The following is a 19,810-nucleotide window of genomic DNA, read 5'->3' as shown; positions in this document are numbered from 1 at the left end:
ATTCATTCATTTACCTGTTCATTTGTTTGTTCAATGATTAATCTGTTCATTCATTCATTCACTCATTCATTTGTTTGTTCAATGATTAATCTGTTCATTCATTCATTCATTCACTCATTCATTTGTTTGTTCAATGATTAATCTGTTCATTCATTCATTCATTCATTCATTCATTCACCTGTTCATTTGTTTGTTCAATGATTAATCTGTTCATTCATTCATTCATTCACTCATTCATTTGTTTGTTCAATGATTAATCTGTTCATTCATTCATTCATTCATTCACCTGTTCATTTGTTTGTTCAATGATTAATCTGTTCATTCATTCATTCGTTCATTCAAACTCAGTAACCACTTCATCCTGATCAAAGTTGTGGTGGGTACACACCTGACAGGGTGCCAATCCTTTGCAGAGTGTCAGAAACTCACACAGTTACTCACATGCTTTCACACACTCACCCATTAACTCCATACATTCACGTCTGTGGCTAGTTTTATACATTCACAGTCACTGACACCTATAGACAATTTGACACAGCTGATGGACTGTGAAACTCAAAAAACCCAGAGGAAACCCATGCCGACATGGGAAGAACACACACAGACAGCGTCCTGACATGAGAATTGAAGGACCCCAGGACCCAGGGGGATCCACTGACAATCCCTGGAAAAATAAACATAGGACATTTGTGAGTACTGAGACTGTCCTATGCTAGCAGCCATTTCTGAAACCTAAACTCTTTGCAAAATGGAGCTTGGACCAGAGAATTCCTTGTATGGGCCTGCACACTGGCCACAGAATAATGACACAATTGAAGCGGTCTAGTCAGTGATTAAGCCATACATATTTTTATCTAATCCCTGTTATGTCTACATACTTATTGACATCAAGATGTGCATGTTTTACAATGTGTGTGGTGGGGGGATTTTGGTCTGTGTGTGTGTGAGGGTGTTAGAAAAGTACCAAAGCCAACAAGCTAAGATTAGCAGTATGTTTACCAAACAGACTTGGAAAGCGAAGTGTTATTTCTGACAACAACCCACTTCAACGTAAAGATGTAATTACTTACAGATAATCACTTCTGCTCCAGTGGGAAACACCATCTGCTGAACATGAGGAATTAGCATTCAGCATTTTCTCTCTCGCACTGACCCTGAGGTCAAGAGGGTTTATACAGAAGCTTTCTCTCTCTCTCTCTCTCTCTCTCTCTCTCTCTCATTTAAACACACACACACACACTTTGGGCAACCCTGATCAAATTCTGACCCCCTGGCCCTTTTCCTCAATCAGTAATGCATATATCTGCATTAACAACAAAGTTCACACTAGAGGTCATTTGCATCATTCTGGTGAAGGGAGACAAGATCACAGCTGTGGTGGTCAATTGACCTGAATTCAAAAGCCCATCTCAGTACACATTCCTTGGCAGTTGCACCCAGATGTGAGATTTCTGGATCGACTGTATCAGCTTTTAAAGCTACAGATGAATTAACCGGTGATTTTAAACAGTAGTTCTTAATCAATGGTCATGTGACACTGTCCACAGGACGCTATTGGCGGGTGGATTATTCTAAGTCCAGCTGTGACACTGAGGGGGTTAAATACTTCATCAGCACTGCTGTGTCTGATCCACTCGCAACACCACTATAGTGTCACTGCAGTGCTGAGGATTATCCACCAGCTAAATGGTCCTTTGGGGGTCTTTAACAGCGAAGAACAGGGTGAAAATGGGGGTAGGCGAGTGCTTAAAAAAAATTACGTGGAACAACAGATGGACTACAGTCTGTAACTGTAGAACTGCAATGTGAATTTAAATGACCAGTGGAGCTGATCAAATGCACATCTAGGGCTGACTGGTGTTGGTCAGTCACCAAAGGAAACACCAAACACTCCGGTGAAGTTTCCCGGCATATGCTTCGGATACTATAAATAGACATTCGATTGGAAAATGTTGCAAGTGTGTCCACCTCCACTTGAATTGACATTTAGTAAAAAGCCTGAAATTGGCAAAAGTTTTAAGCAAAAAGTCCCATTTCTTCTTTTTCTTTTCCTGTTTCTTTAACTGGAATGGGCTTTGGTGAAGCTCCACTTTTATCTAATTAGTGCAAAGGCGAGGGTTGTTGGGTTACGGGAAGTGAACCACATTTCCAGGCAAATTACTACTTTAAAGCAAACTTTTGCAGTCACTCTGAGTTAAGGCACATTCATTAGTGTTCTGTCAGGTGGCTTTTTCTCTGTTCCAGTCTGGGTCCGCACTCTAAATATGGAGTCGGAAATATTAATACATAATATATGACTCATCTCTTACATAGCACTTGCATGGGAATCGATATTGTCTTAATACAAGCACAGTTACCTGGAATCACTGGGTGCAAGGCGGGAACACACCCTGGAGGGGGCACCGGTCCTTCACAGGGCGACACACACTCACACATTCACTCACACCTGTGTTTTTGAACCGTGGGAGGAAACCGGAGCACCCGGAGGAAACCCACGCGGACACTGGGGGAACACACCAACTCCTCACAGACAGTCACCTGGAGCGGGAATCAAACTCACAACCTCCAGGTCCCTGGAGCTGTGTGACTGCGACACTACCTGCTGCACCACCCTCACGTTTTATTTTTTTAAATTTAATTAATGATATTATTTAGGGCGGCACGGTGGCACAGCAGGTAGTGTCACAGTCACACAGCTCCAGGGACCTGGAGGTTGTGGGTTCGATTCCCGCTCCGGGTGACTGTCCGTAAGGAGTTGGTGTGTTCTCCCTGTGTCTGCGTGGGTTTCCTCCGGGTGCTCCGGTTTCCTCCCACAGTCCAAAAACACACGTTGGTAGATGGATTGGCGACTCAAAAGTGTCCGAATGTGTGTGTGTCTGTGTTGCCCTGTAAAGGACTGGGCCCCCTCCAGGGTGTGTTCCCGCCTTGCGCCCAATGCTTCCGGGTAGGCTCTGGACCCACCGTGACCCTGAACTGGATAAGCGATTACAGATGAATGAATGAATGATATTATTTAATAAATTGTTGCTGTCATTTTTTAAAATAAATAATTAAATAATTTAAAAATGATTGGATTTTGGAAATGGATTTTAATTTACCACTCATTTGAACACAGCAACTGTCATCAAGATTTCATGATGAATGGACCAATGGAATAAAACCTCTTTACACTGACTTCCTTTAAAAGCTAAGAAGGTTTTTTCCTTCTACAAAAAAAAGTTACTATTGTGGAGATATACATTTTTCTTTGGACAGTGAAGATGTAATGACATACTCGCCTGTGTCAAATATACGACTGCATACAGAGATTGTGTTTGTCTGATTGATTGTGTGGCAGATATTGTCACCTGGCAATAAAGCTTCCCTGGGTTTGTGAACAGTGTGTTAAATGTTAATGAGTGTGAGTGTATAATTTTGAGAGTGGAATGTAAAAGAAGACGGAAGAGCGAGTAAGAAGAGGGATTCCCCACCTCCATCATCCCTTCCGGCTATCTCATTATACACACACACACACACTCTGCATAGTGTTACTCTGCCAAATATCTCACATCTCTCTCTCTCTCTCTCTCTCTCTCTCTCTCACACACACACACACACACACACACACACACACACACACACACCCACACACACACACACACACACAATGACTGCAATATACACTAAATTACCATCTGGCCAATGGAGTGCAAAGGTGACCTTACAAGCTAAAGCAGGAGGTCATCTCTCTCTGTCTTTCTCTCCAACAGTCTCTCCCTCTGTCTCTCAGACTCTCCCTGTCCATCTCTGCCTCCCTCAGTCTCACTCTTATTCCTTGTGTCTCTCTCTCTTGCTCTGCATGGCTCATTCTTAATCTCTCGTCCCGTCTCTCTTTGCCTCTCTGTATCTTTCTCTCTAGACCTCTTTTTAACCTTCTCCATCTCTCCCCCTCACTCTTTTATGTCTCTCTCTCTCTCTCAAGGTCAGGCTTCCTCTTTTTATTGGTTTCTCTGTCTCTCTCATTTCTCCCTTTCTCCCCTCTCCAGCTTTCTCTCACTAAACTGTGGACCTGTTTTCTCTGGAGAGATGGAGCCCTATCCAGTACCTTTAGGATTAGGGTCTAGACTAGGGCCTGGATCCAGTTGTGATTTCACCAAAGTCCAGTAACTGATTGTGATCAAACTCTCACTGCAATGTGTAAAAATGTCTTAGACGAGTAGTAGCTGTTACTGCAACAGAGTTGGACAAATTAACATTAAGGTAAAAGTCATTTGTCTCTTCTCCTGCAGCCGTACCATTACCACATTTATCTCAAAGGGAATCTACTCCATAGTGGTAGAGTTGAGCTGTTAGGGTCTAATGGAGGCTGTGTGCCCTTTAAAAGCATTTCAATCAAACATGGCTTTACTGAACACTCTGCAGAACTAAACGATTCAATAGCTGGTGTATGCAAATGAAGTGACAAGAGCAAATAATGAAATCTCTGCTTTATCTGTGCAGTCAAATCCCAGACTTAAAGGGGATATATTTTTAAAAAATCATCTCTTCTTCAAAGCTTGTGAACATTAATTTTGGGATCTGGAGCCTACCAACTCACACACAGTGAAACAAAACAAACCAGTCTTTTTTTGTGCTTCCTGAGTTTAAAAACATGTGATAAAAGAATGATTATGATATTGTGCTGATTTTTACATAGAATTCAGACACTAGATATGTCCCGCCTCCTTGTCAAAGTCTCTCCAATCACAGCAGGGAAACCACATTTACATCAGAGCACTGAGAGGAAAGAGAACAGAGCAAAAATGAATAAAACCCAAAGCTCATTCCTGGGCTCTCGCACTGAACTGGGGTGCTTTAGACAGGGGTAGAACGCTGCTGTAGTGCTTGATCCTTGTGGTATTTTGGCCAAAGTCAAACACACTCCTGATCTCTGAGGGTTGTAACATTTCTGGGCCATTTTCAGAACACTCCTTAACATTAGTGACCTCAGCTACTTTGTGGACCCAGATGTTCCACTGTTCACACACAGTTGACACCCTGTCCATTAAAAAAGTGTGATATTAAATGGATATGGGCATCTGCAAATGAGCTTAAAGCCCCCATGATTTGAGGGGTGAAAGAGTGGAACCCTGTTGATTAATTTTTCTCTTACTCCAGTGCATCCAACAACAAAGGCAGCTATGTGCAATGGGGCAGGGAAGTACTGTAATAATTTAAAGGGGACAAAGACATAGTGGTATACACTTGAACTGAGCATGTAGCACCTGTTCCACAGTAAAAAAAAAAAAAGCTTGCCACTGAGATCTCATAAAAGTGTGGCTAATGGATTTTACAGTAGTGTGTTTTACCAGCTCCCTGAGGCCAAGTCTGCTGGTTCATTTAGAGCATTTTATCTGCTGCACATGGAAAATCTCATCTCTGTCCCTACTGGCCTGGAGACGTTAGTAACAAGGCCTTAATTATGAAGACTGAATCTGTTGGTGTGTCATTCCCAAGGATCTTGCTACACAGTCAGAACCACTAGTTCACTTGTGCCTAAGGATTGCTTATTGCAGTATTCCTATGTCTCAATTCCCAGATTCCAAAGCTATGACAGTATTTAAACAGGAAAGTATTTACATGCTTAAATGAACACTTGATAAGATTTGGTATGGCTCCTGGAATACTCTATACTTGCAGAGTGTTATGAACTTTTACAGCACTGTACTAAAATCAACCGGGAGGGATAGACTGGATTCTTACCCTCCTCCAAAATTACATAGTGCAGTTTCTGCAGTGCTGAACCTTGAGTAGCAATGACAGAGGCGCTATCCTCCCTATTACAGGTCAGTGGGTCATCACAATGATTTTGAAGCTGTAATTTAAGGTCAAAATACTACCTAGTGTTCCTTTAATGCCCAGGAGGAAGCTATCCTGACTGCAATGAAAACAACAGTTTGTTGATTTCTGTGCTCGCACCCAGCCTTCACAATGACACCTAGAAAAAGGTAAATAAATAAAACTGAAGTAGCGAGATCTCTCATGCTGGTCTGATCTGATCTGTTAAACAGAAAACTCAGGACTGTATTTAGAATCTCTCAACTTCACATCTACATTATGCAAATGCACTAAAGATCGAGAGCATGCTGCAGCCAGGCTAATCTCAATATCTAAGTGATTGGCCCATTTAGATTCAAAGTGTTATGAAAGTGCCAAAGCCCTCTCTGTTGTGGGGGAAAAAGGACTGTTTAAATATATTTATTTCTGCCGTTTCATTTGGGTGAATCACAGCTGCATGAGTGTGAAGTAAAATCTGGCAGTCAGGCACTACAGCAATGTGCTCGCTGAGTGCTGTGACTTAACACAGTCTGTATCTGATTGTTTCCATGTCAAGAGATGTGAAGCAGAAGATTCGATTACCCCCGGTTGAGTCTGCTTCATTTCCAGTTATTGTTATGTGACAGTTACAGTCAGAATCTAATCAAAAAATGCAATTTATTGCCATGCACTGAGAGCGAATTCACCAAAATTCATTATAGTTTTTCTGTCTGGGAAAAAACACCAGGAAGTAGGTATCGCATAAGTCTCATACCCCAACAAGCATACTGCTATTTTTGAAGTGAGGGTAATAGTTTCCCTAATTATGTGTTAATGAGGCACACTTTGAAATGTAATACACTTGCTGATGAGTTAAATGGAGTCCTAGAGGGACACACACACACACAAACACAATTTACACGTTTGCAGGCCTTCAGAACAACTGAATATAACCTCAGGTCAGAATCTTCTAGACGCGGTTCTCATGAGTCACCTTCTGTTACTCCAATAACACACACCGGAAGCATTAATATCCTAAACACAGGTTGTACATAGATGAAGGTGGTTCAGCCAGCGGCGCACAGAGAACGCCTGAGCCATTTTGGACCAAGACCCTTCATTTCTTTCCCATTCACAAAGCCAGGGCTGCGTATAAACACTGGACATTTTGCCAGAGATCACACAGTCCAGAGAGCAGGCAAATGCTTAGAGAACATTCTCTGAACTTTACAAAAAGTGCACTGGACTAAAATGGCAAGCATTGACTTTAAGGCCATGACCACAAATGAGTTTGAGTAGTTCGCTGCTCAGCAAATAGCTTACGCCCTATCACACCAACTCAGACCAGCATGCCTTTTGGCAGGAATGATCCTGATTTGGAACATTTTTTGTGTGAATTTTTCCTGTGTGCCTTGGTCAATGGCCCACTAGCCATTTTATTAGGTACAAACACCCTGTATCATGGTCATTGTCCATGTAATCATAATATAATATACATGGCAAGATTGTTTTACAACTACAGACTGTCCATAGGTTTTGGTGCATTTCCAAGCTTTCCTTTATCCTGTTTATCAGTAATCACGGTGCCCACACAAACACCAGAGAATGCAGGTGTTTTAGGACACACAGCTTCATCACAGTATAATTTGGGTGGTGGGTCATCCTATTGACACTGAAATGGGAAGACCTCACCTTGTATTAAAAAAAATGTTTAAAAAATCATTACATCAGCCCTCAACTGGTTGTAAGTTTTCTTAGTTCAAATCTGAAACGTACTTGATTTGGCTTTGATATTTTTTTCGCTCCTTCTTTTTGAGAGCCTGGTCAACTCAGTTCTGAATATAGTAAATTGCACACTAGAAACTAGCTTTTCAGACCCACTTAAGACTGAGAGCACGGCTAAAGAAAATGACTTAAACCCTTCAATCATGAACCATCTCCAACCTGCACCTCCTTCGCAATCTCATAGAAAAGTTTGTACTTAAAGGAACACTATGTCATTTAGTCCACTTTCTAACTAGTGCAAATTAACTGTGAATAAACAGGACATGGCTTGAATGTAGTTATTTAAGTTACAGCATCAGAACAAGTGCACTACGTGCCTCTGAAAACCTGTTTGAAAAACTGCACTCTGTGGTGGAGTGCATCTCTCTGTTTACACGGATCGCAAGTCGGTTATTTAAACATGTCCTCAACAGTGTCCATTACTCTGCCCTGTCTGTGTGTGCTTAGTCCAGAAAACTATGTGGATTGCAGCAGCTTATAAAAACCACGTCACACTGCCCAAAAAGTAAGTGAAAAGAACTTTATTAAAACAAGAGTGAAAACCGTTGGATGTTTTACATGATGCAGAGGAGGAACTATTACCCATGGAGGGGATGGAACTGGCAAAGTTTGTTTAGGACAGGTATATAAACACAATCTGTATAAGGTAATGCATTATTTGAATGGCCATTTTTACATGACTCTTTATAAGGTAACTACTTTTTATTTTCTGTCCTCTAGGATCCATGCTGAGTGATAAACCTCTAATTTAAGTATCGCGCTCTGGGCATCGATGCAAGAAATGTGCAGCACATTTGAAATGTTCTGTGTTTAACGCTTGAAATGAGGAAAAGGTTTGTAAAGTAAAGATTCTTGTTTATTCGTTAATCTGCTTAGTTCACTCTGAGCTGAATTAAGTGTAGGTGTGTATCATATCTTACTAATGCGTTTTTAAGTTATGATAAAACGGTGTGTTCTGATTCTACAGAGCTTACTTCCTCATTGGACTCTTAACACTGCTGGCACCGTAGGTTCAACTGCTATGTGCTCTGAGTGGGATTTAGAGTCTGCTTCCAAAGTGTTTTGTTATTATTGTATTTTTATCTACTTATCTAGCAGAGGCCATGTATCTTCAATCACAACTAGTCCACCTTTAAGCAGCTGTTTAGTAATAACATTTCTGAATAATTTCAGAAGACATTTATTTGGTCGTAGGACAGTGTGAACATGTGCTTAAGTTTCATAATATTGGAGCAAAAACAGCACTGTAATTACACCATGATAACACTGAATATGAACAATTAATTATTAATATAAAACATGCTGCTATCCCTTGACCTAAAGAGCTAGTATAGCTTTGCAGTGAGATTTGAAACATATCCCAGTCACAGATGTTGGAAAGATCTCACACACACACACACACACACAAACATGCACAGATGCTGAGAGAGTAACCTAAAGTTTATTACACCAATAATTACTGCTAACCCTCCTGTTATGGGTAGCTATGAAGCTACTGGTATTTCTGGATTGCCCAGCTGACATTCAGCGCTGGATGTGACCGACAATATGGCCTCTCAGTTCCAAGAATATTTAAATGAGAGGGGGAGAAAAAAAGAGGGGGACAGAGAGAGAGAGAGAAAGAGAGAGAGAGAGGTAGTGTATTTGGCCCTTTCCAAGGACCTGATGTGCTCAAGGTTGTTTACAACATTTGTCTTTTTTGTTAAACTTTTCCCTTACTGTACCAATATATATATATTAATAACCATTCATTTTCAAAGTAGAAAATGTCTGGGAAAAAATAAATACAATGATATATATATATATATATATGTTTCATATCGGTGACTCCTGCCCGGTGTGTGTTGTCAGGCTGGTTGTGAGGAAAACCCGGCAGTGTGTGGTTGGTTAGTCTTTAGGACCGCGCAGACTCGGCGGTTGGCGCTAACCGCTTTTCTCCAGGAGAGAGTCCGTTACAGAGCTCGCTCTTAAAGACGGGAGGAGAGGAGGTGAAACGGCGGCTCGAAGTCGGCTAAGCTCTGCTTTTACAGGTTTTATGTTGGCTTTCACTAGTTTTTTCGTCCACTACTGACAGGAACTGTTTTTTTTCGCTTCCCTCAGTCCTCTGGATGGAGTTTGAGAGGTGTTTCCCCAACACCGCCGTCCATTCCTGAGAGAGAGAGAGAGAGAGAGAGAGAGAGATAGTCCTTCGTGTTTTTTTTTTCCTCCTTCCCATTCTTTCCTCTTTGTTTTGCTTGAGGTAAAACCAGTCTCCTTCTCCTCTGGTTGTTCGTCCTCAGTCTCTGCTCTCTCCGCACGCACCGTCCAGTGCAGCAGTGGGTGTATATATTTCCCCTTCTTCGTCTCCTTTGCGCTTCCACGGTGGCTCCGTGGATTAAAGGCTGAAGTGAAAGTGTCCTGTCCACAATGAGCTCGGACATTAACACGTACCTGGGCCGGGAGAAAGCGGGCATCATGAGAAAGAGAGCCCACCTACTGAGGAAAGGCTGCAGCTTCGAAATAACGAGGTGAGCTCGTTGGGGGAAGAAGGGATGAAGCGACGGGGGAGCTGAGGGATGCATGGAGGGGGGATTTATTTGGGCTTGTGGTGGGAAAACTGCATAACCCTCCAAAGGACGGCAGCTACAGCTTGTGGAACTTGCGGTAGCGTTAATGTTAGTGTTTAGTGGCCGTGTCATAGGCTTCAGACTCCTCGAATATTAAATTAAATTAACTCCTAGTTTGACTTGAACTAACACCGTATTCGGAGACACTCCGACTCCGTGTATTATGTTTAATCAACGCCGTCACCATTTTCTGTTGTAGACTTTCTCCTCAGCTTTTCTAAACGAAACAGAAGTTGTCTTTTCAAATCCAGCGTATCCTCCGCTCCACCTTAAATCTTGCACCGGTTACATTCAGTTACATTCTGGCACCTACAGGCGCATGTATATACAGTCTCGCGTTCAAAAGTTTGGGAACCCCATGGGGAAATGGACACCTCCTCGACAGGAAACACCCTTGAATATGACATTTGTTCTATTGCTGTATATTTGCTGGCACAGTTTCTGGCACATTCCACATCTTATATTTACCCAATATTGGCATATTTTTTTCTTATATCTTTATAATGTTTTTGTGTAATCTCTTAATCTTTGCCTAATATATGGGCACAGTTTTCAACCAAGGATGGTACCGGTAAGTTTTGTCCATGCTTTAAATGTTGGCCCCACATATTGATGCCCTCCATAGTCATTAATGAGACCAGATTGGGTTAAACATAGGGCCAATATGAGCAGCCTAGGTGAGCTCCATATTTACACTTACTGGGCTGTTCAACTTTATTTGACATAGGCCCAACTGGGTCTGACTAAACGTCTGTTCCAACCCACCAAGGAACCATGCATATAATGGACCAACACGTGTGGTGTGCTGGCTGGTTAAGCCAATCTTGCTGTGTCTTGAAATGTATCTGTCTTATATTAGACACTGTGTGAAATTATTTTTCCTTACAGTATTATTGAACCATGGTGACATTTTTTGAAGAAAAAAATTCTACTTTGAAACCAGCTTCAGCCACCATAGTCCATAGTTTATAGGAGTCCAGTGGGGTTTCCCCTTCGGCCGAGAGAGGGAGCTCCAAGCCCCTGTTCAGTGTCCTCATCATTTCTTAAACAAAGTGCTCAAAAGATGTAGAAAATGAGTTTAGAGTCATGCACTTTATGCAGCAACTGAAATGAGGTGCTGAAACATGGTGCATTTCTGTCAATAACACACAATAGTTTATGGATTAGACAGGTCGTCTCATTAACAGCTCCACACACTCACACACAGACACACACACACACACACACATACTTTGCACAGCAACAGCAGCACACAGGGTGTCGCAGTACAGACTCAGTGTGTGTGTGTGTGTGTGTGTGTGTGTAAGTAAAAGGGGCACTCAGACAGGGTGTAGTTCTGAGTGTGTGTAGAGTGTATCTTAGACACATCTTTGTCTACGTAATTTGTTTTGTGTGCATCTGTGTATATGTGAGTGTCTGTGAGAGTTTATTACTGTGTGTCTCAGTGTGTGTGATGATTGCATAAATCAGACTGTGTGTGTGTGTGTGTGTGTGTGCACGCTTTCATGTTTGTGTCTGTCTCTAAGAAAGAGTTTGGCTCTCTGCGAGTAGGTCAGACAGGAAATACGTGTGAATGCCTGTATCTGCATATGGATCAGTAGAGAGCATGTGTAATTGCATACATGTGTGTGTGTGTGTCTGTTCTTGTGGAGGAAAACAGTTGTATTGTGGGTGGGACCACATGAGTGTGTCTGAAACAGGGTATATATGTGTGTGTGATTGTGTGTATGTGTGTGTGCACTTCTGTATCTGCATCAATAGACCGTATGCATTTGTTTGCATCTGTGTGCGTGTGTCTATCAGACAGGGTGAATTTCTGAGTGTGTAGGTCTCAGAGAGAGAGAGAGATAGATAGATAGATAGAGAGAGCGAGAGAGAGAGAGAGTGCATGTGGGTGTGTATGTGTGTGCTCTTAAGAAATAGAGGGAGAGTTCTTGGCTCTGTGCAGTTTTAGTTCACAAAATGTGAAACATGTTCATGGTTATTGTCCACATCTGTTTGTTTGTATTTCTGTATCAGCGATGGCTATGTGGGATTATGTGTTTTTGTAGTGGTGTCTATGTCTGTATCAGTGGTGTGTGTGTGCATGTGAGATTGAGTGTTTGCTCTGGATCAATAGGGCTAACCCGTTGAGCTGCACTGCTCCCTCCCTCAGTGAGTCTATCAGAACTGGACCAGACATTGATAAAGATTTGGAGGCATCTTCACACAGCAGCCGCAAGCACTTATAGACTGCTCAGTCTATCCTCCACTTCTCTTAGAAACAAACTTCACACTAAGTTTACCTGCACGGAAACAGGGCATCATGGCTTTAAGTAGGACTCCATGATGAAGTGTTTTTATATAATGTGTTAATTCATTCATTGTCTGTTACCTCTTATCCAGTTCAGGGTTGCAGGGGGTCCGGAGACTACCCGGAATCACTGGGCGCGAGGTGGAAACACACCCTGGAGGAGGCGCCAGTCCTTCACAGGGCGACACGCTCTCACACATTCACTCACACCCTCACAACTATGGACAGTTTGAGTCACTAATCCACATACCAAAGTGTGTATTTTTAGACAGTGGGAGGAAACCGGAGCACCCGGAGGACATACGGACACATGGAGAACACACCAGACTCCTCACAGACAGTCACCCGGAGTGGGACTTGAACCCACAACCTCCAGGTCCCTGGAGCTATTTGACCGTGACTCTACCTACTGCGTCACGTTTTATCATTGTGATATGATTTTGATTTTTGGATCTAACTAGAGAATTAATGCCTGTACAAATACACTGGATGTGCGACTGTTCTCATTTCAAGGGCTTTATGTGAATACAAGCAATGAAAAATGAAACAGTAAAGACCACTGTCACAATAAACCAGTGTCACCTTTTAAAAAAGATAAAATATTTGTTTTATAGTAGGTACTGTGACATCGGCAGAAACAGCATTAGCACTAGCATTTGCCATATTTCAGTCAGCTTCTATTTATCCATTTCATCCACAGTGAGTAGCATGTGTAGCACTCCAACTTCAAATAGTGGTGATATTAAAAATGCCTGTAATATAAGCAGCTATATTCAGCAGGTAATTGTTGTGACTAATAACAACATAAAGCACTTACAGTGTTGGGAATACATTTCCAAACAGTCCATTTGATCATAGTCCAGTTTATCATAGTCCACTATGAATGTTGGGATAGCAAAACGACACACAAGCCTCTTTTCCACTTTTGTTTGCCAGGCCGAAGAGTTTTCACATGGAGTGGAACACTTAGAAACTTAGCTCAGCCTGGAGTCTTCAGCACGGCTAGATAACCATGCTGAGAGCTGATGAACCCGTCTGGTGGGTTGATGGCTTAATGACGCTGGTTGATTCCAAATTTATGATATTCCATTCAGATCAGAGCAGTGTTTGTTAGGGCTGGACAATAATTCAATATCACTATATATCGCCATATCAAAATTTTATAATAAGTGTGACATAGTTATTTTAACACATTTTTAACATTTCATTATTGACCATTAATCATAGGAATGGTCACTGCCTGACGTTCATTACAGGACGCTGCTGTCAGTTCACTGCCCTCAATTTTGAAGTAAGCTTAACAAGGTCAAAAGGATTACATTTGACTGTGATGTCCTGTTTCTTGTTTGTTCTTGGCAGTTTTTCTGTGCCTTTTGTATGGAACACAGAAACTGTAACCTGGCTCATGAGTCCAGTCCAGCATGGAGCTGCACAATGGGGATATGGTAACCATTCGGACCAACAGTGGAAAAAAGGTTAAAGAAAAATGTTTGACTGGTTAACAGCAGTGTTGTTGGCTTCCCAGGACTCCTTTTGGAGAAAGCTTCCCTCTAAAGCTAGGAATGCATGGCAGTGTAGTGAAATAAATGTATAGAAGCCACAAAAAAAAGAGTTAGGAAAAGATGGTAAGAATATATACAGATTCAATACAAAATTTAGCCTATACCTTATCATCCATTCATTCTACAACAGTAAGTAAGGAGTGTTGTTGCCGCAGACTCTCTATAGCAGAGTGGAAGTGCGTTGTGTCTCTGTGCTTTTGTGTGTTTGTGAGCATGCGTGTGCGCACTGGGGAGGGACTGTCCAATTAAACTTGCTTTTTTTGGCTGTCGTGAAAGGAATGTATCATTACTGCCTTCCAAAAAATGCAGGCATCAAAAAGTGGCTGTGTATGGTTTTTTCTTTCTTCAAGGAGTTCTGTCTGATTATTACACTTTGTTCTGCACCTTTGTGTCCACACTTGCTTTTGAGCAAGACAAATGATAGAATACCCAATTAGAACAGAGCTCATTTGCATATACCACTCTTACAGGCACAACCTGATTATGTCTAAAGGTTGGAAAATGTTCATTGCGATGTTATTTATGACCATGTTTACTATGTACAGATGTTTAAAAGAGGACTTGGGGGACTTCAAGATGTATAAGACCCTCATAGGAATAATTAAAAATACTGTAAGCTGTAAGGAAATGTTGCAAAACAAGTAATAACTAGGGATATTTAAGCCAGGTTTAAACTGCAGTAGTATGTAATAAAGTGAAGAATTTCTGGGACAGGATTTCCACAGCTTATTCAGTGGGTTCCAAGGCAATCGCATATGGAATTTCTCTTATGGTTTAATACCTATGGATTCCCAAAGCATAGTGCTCTATTGTGTTAGAAACCTTATAACAGACCTTATTACAGTATGACTCTTTGGTATTAAAAATACTTCCAGTGTGTAACCTTTTCATATATAACCCAGATGGCTCATGGGTAGTTACATGTGACTCATGGGTAGAGGCCTTATATAGATAGTGTGTGCTGTCTGTGTGCTGTTAGTGGACATATGAGCAATCACAGTACACATACTAGGTGGCACGTCTTTTTATAGCCATGTGTGTGTAACAGGACGTTGTGGTAATTGTTTTCACCAGGGTGGCCTGAGTGATTTGTGCAAAATTGTAGGCGTTACATTTATAGTTCTCACCCAAGCTTCCATGGCACCGAATTCTTTCTCAGGAAGCCCACAAGTGCTGCCTCACTATTATAATTGTAATCACTTTTTAAATAGTGTTTATGTAAAAGCTGTGGGCATCTGACTAGCGAGGATGTCATGTTATGAGCAGGCAGACATTCTTAATGAAGGCATCGCTTGGAAAATGAAGCGTAGGTGGCCAGGCCCAGCACTTGGAGAATCTTTGAATGTCACACACGAGGCTGTATTAATCTTAGCTCCGATTTTTCCTTTCAGCAACATACAGAAAAGTGAGGTACACTCTCTCTCACATAAACACAAACACTGCACTAATGTAGTCCAAGGCAAAAGTGGGCAGTGAGTCCTTAAGAGAAGTTACTTCAAGAAGCTTAGAGGGCCTCACATATACCCCCACACACATATATCAATTTGTGGTCCAAATTGAGTCACATAACTGTCCTCCATCTCTTCCTCAATCTCTTTTGCTCTTTCCTGCCCTTTATACCCATGAGTTAGCCTCTGCCAGGTGTTTCTCATTGAAAGCACTCCAGTGGATACTCAAAGCCAGAGGAGCTGAGGAGAGTTTTGTGACTGTGGTCTCACCTTCGTCCATGAGGCTCAGGGCTTGGCTCTGAGTGCCGCCTCCTTGGTGGAAGTTGTTAATTCTTCCTAGGCTTGTTACCTCTCTGGGAAGGCAGAGCTCAGAAAGCCCATGGACTGAAGCGGGGCTGAAGCCACAAAACTCTGTCTAGTTTCCAGGGGCTTGGGACACAATTTTAATTCACATTTTTAAAAAACAGGATTGAAACTTCCTAGTGAGTGTTTTGTATGAAACAATGTTACCCTTGCTTGGACATAGGGCTGGACAATAATTCAGTATCAATATATAACATGATATTAAATATTTCTATAACAATAATATGATTTTTAAGCACATTTTCAATATTTCAATATTTACAGCATCTGCCACTGACTTCTGTTCGGAAAGTGAAGTTAGATTAAAAATATGAATATTGACAAATCCAAAAGGTTGTTGTTTGATGGTGACGTCATGTTTATTTTTATTGTTCATAACTATATCGGAATTATATCGTATTGACCAAATTTAAGAAAAATGATTATAGATTTTAGCTGTATTGCCCAGCTCTACGGGGACATTACTCGCCGTTAAATACTTTATGACATGTGGACGGAGAATTCCTTTCACTTATTTTATCAGTTGTTAGGTTTTGCTTGAACTATCAGCTACACGGCCCCCAGTGGTACTGCTCTTTTCAGTCCCCACTTGAAAGCTTTTATAGAATGAGCACAAATAACGATGAAATGAACACAGAGCATGGACAGAAGGCTCAGTGTGTATCCATATGCCTATTTAATGTTCAGCATAAAACGAACTTTTACTATAATGAAACATAAATACTCAAATGCATATTCAAGAGTTTTGGTGCCTGTGCACACATCTACAGCTTTATCTGCAGGACAAATAATTTTAGCAGACCTTAACCTTGCGTAGATCTCTGATCCATTTAGATGTGGATCACTCTCTCACTCACTCACATACCCTCACGTTTAGTAGGCTGAAGACGTCGGGGAGGAGCTATTAGTACTCATATATTTTGGTGCTGTATGTTCCCTTGTTTTGTCAAGTATATTTTCATTAGCATTATATGCTAACGCTACTTCTGTTGTTCTACAACCACTAATACATTCTAAATATTAAATTTAGGTATAGTTTCCTGCCATGTGTTGCATTTAACTTTTACATTCTAAGCTACACATGCCTTATTTTTACATCCTTGGACCACTGTAGCATCTGTGGGACTTCCGTGTGTCTTGGGATAAATGAATGTGATCAGTTTAGACAGTTTCATTCTGTCTAAAGATTTGCTGCTAGGTCTGATGTCTGTTAAAGCCATTTTTGCAACACGTGTGTGCACACAGACCTCCTTTTGTTTTACACATATGAACTTTTCCCCCTTTTTCTGAGTTTCAGTGACTTAATGTCTCCTATGCCTTTCTGCCAGGACTCACTGGCAATACACCTTTAATGGGAATTTAATGTTCACCACCATAAATTATGCAAGGCACTGAGAGTTTGGGGCACAATCAAGGAGCCAATCAATCTGTCGTTTAGTCCATCAACTTTAATTGATACTACGGTCAAAACTGGCCAAGTGCCTCTAAATATTGTGTGTGAAAGATTTCCAATTTCACTCTTTGATTAATTCATTCATTGTCTGTAACTGCTTTATCCTGTTCAGGGTTGCGGTGGGTCCAGAGCTTACCTGGAATCATTGGGTGCAAGGCGGAAACACACCCTGGACAGAGCATCACACACTCACCCAGTCACTCACACCTGTGGACGCTTTTATACAGCCAGTCCATCTACCAATATGTGTCTTTGGATAGTGAGGGGGGGATAGTGGAGCACCTGGAGGAAACCCATGCAGACACAGGGAGAACAAACCAATCTCCTCACAAACTGTGACTTGAGGCAAGGTTTGAACCCACAATCCCAGAACCCTGAGCTGTGTGAGCCCACCCCCTTTTTGGTTTATAATATATGAAGCAATAGCCAGACATTCAGTGCTGTGCTAGTGTCTTCATTAATCTGAAAACAACTGACAAAAATCAGTGCAAGGATGGAAAGAAACACCTTGGATTTCTTAAATATCATGTAGTCATTGTTTCAACACTATTCTTAACATAAGAACCACATTCTCCACATAAGAATTGGCCAGTGTTGACCCTATGGGTAGGGAATTTTCTTCCTCTGTCCATGCTGGTGGCGCCTAGGTCTTATTTTATATGCATTACATACTTTACATACAAACAACAGCTGAACACATTGTTACACATTCTGATCCTTAATGAAGAAAATGACTCTGGTGTTAAAGCCGTTTCTACTATGCCAAGCTTGACCTTACTTTTACTGAGAGAAGGAATGAAGAGAGCCCTTCGTTTTAAGTGTCAGGGTGGGGATTATGCACAGTGTGAGTCATAGAGTGTGTGTTCTCTGTGGAGCACAAGTGTGTGTGTGTGTGTGTGGTGCACGTTTAAACACATACCACAACGTCTTGCCAGCAACATTTTCCACTGAGAGGGGTCATGCTATAACTAGTACTTATCTGTACTTTTAATGTATCTTAGCAATATATTTATAAGTAAGAGAATGAGAGAAAACTCATCATGGCTATCATTCTGTCCAGGACACTGGAATGTTCTTTGATGCTGACACAAAGTCACAAAGTGTAGATTAACATATTGAATGGAACTAATGTAAGGATACGAAATATTAAACAGTCAATATAAACCAAATAAATAATTAAAGGTGACAAATAATTATATTCAATTATATTATTATCAATAAATATATATATATATGTATCAAAAACACTTTATATAGCATTTTGAGGATATGTCTCCACCATTTGCTACTCAGGGGTTTGTACAAATCCAGTAATCTGTAAATGGGAAAACAAATAAGTGGCTTGCTCCAACATTCCGTTGTGTTCTGTGTGCCGCTGGCTGAGCTACGAGAAACGGTTTGAAGGGGTTTGGATGCTGAAGAAACCTCTGGGCTTTGAAAAGCTAGTAAAGAGATGAGAATGTTTCTCTACTCCTGCTCCGTAAGAGGGTAATATTGATTTATTTTTGCTGTAGTTATCACTTAAAGTGGAACTGACTCTAAATTTGGGAAACAGCTAACTGCATGAAAGTAAACACAAACAAAAAGTGCTAAAAAAAATTAAACAAATTTAAGACAAGCTCTTAGTCCTCATTGTTAAGATCTTAACAGTGACCGTGGCATATGCATGCAGTATTCATCTTGGCACAGGTTTTAGCCCTTCCTGATGCCACCCTCCCAACATCCATACTTGGGGCTTGTGCTATGAGCATACGTGCAATGGCTGGGATAATTTCACATCGTCAGTCAACCTACAAAGACATGATTTTTCGACTGTGGGAGGAAACAGCAGCTGCAGGAAACCCACAAAGACACAGGGAAAATATACAAAATAGGCTGTACATTGTTATTTCCTGATACATGAGGTAATAAGCCGTTACTGTCCATATGTGTATATATATATATAATTAGAATGCAAAATCTCCATAGCCTACTCTGATAAAGAAATGTCAAGTTTAGAATTGAGTTGTTCACCACAGTGTATTGAAGTAGTGTTGGACTGACTTTCAGTGCAGCACCAGTTGTGTCTGTCAGTTTGTCTTTGGCCTTTGAGTACCCTGCCCTGCGGCTGCTGCCTCCCGATAGTACCAGAGCTACGGCAGACTCTAATCACTCTCAGCTGTGCGGCCTGTGGTTCTCCAGCCCGTTCGCCTCATTCGCAGAGAAAAATAGAGGGAAATCAGGCAGAGGAATAAAAGAACGAGTCTCGCTCTGATTACAGCTCTGTGTAAACTTGCACTGCACTCCCCACATCTGCTTCCATTTAAGGCTGAAAGACACATACCTACACATTAGTGTTTTTCTCTCCAGGAAGCTATGCTAGTGGAAGCGAGAAAAAAAGAAAACCCCAAACTTTTCTTCCCTTTATAACAGAGCTGAACCACGACCAACATAAAAGGGAACAGGATTTTGTCATTGGCCTCAGTGTAAATCAAAATGCTGGTGGTTGGTTGTCTTTTTACCACTAGGTGCAACTTTATAAGAAG

At 41.3% G+C, this 19,810-nt stretch overlaps 1 protein-coding gene across 4 annotated transcripts in view; it reads left to right on the top strand.

Moving 5' to 3' along the window:
* Nucleotides 1–9,646: 9,646 nt before the first annotated feature.
* Nucleotides 9,647–19,810, top strand: part of garnl3 (GTPase activating Rap/RanGAP domain like 3) — a 73,576-nt gene continuing 63,412 nt past the window's right edge. For 2 of the 4 annotated variants that reach the window (XM_066661370.1, XM_066661368.1), the window contains exon 1: nt 9,648–10,067. In XM_066661370.1, coding sequence (XP_066517467.1) covers nt 9,967–10,067 — 101 coding nt within the window. In that variant the 5' untranslated portion in view covers nt 9,648–9,966. Of the gene's footprint in view, nt 10,068–19,810 lie in introns of all 4 variants that reach the window. The other 2 variants (XM_066661373.1, XM_066661366.1) reach the window with 2 other exon arrangements.

This window comes from Hoplias malabaricus, chromosome 2, assembly GCF_029633855.1.
Source record: "Hoplias malabaricus isolate fHopMal1 chromosome 2, fHopMal1.hap1, whole genome shotgun sequence".
NCBI lineage: Eukaryota > Metazoa > Chordata > Actinopteri > Characiformes > Erythrinidae > Hoplias > Hoplias malabaricus.
This window is presented reverse-complemented; position numbering and strand designations above follow the sequence as displayed.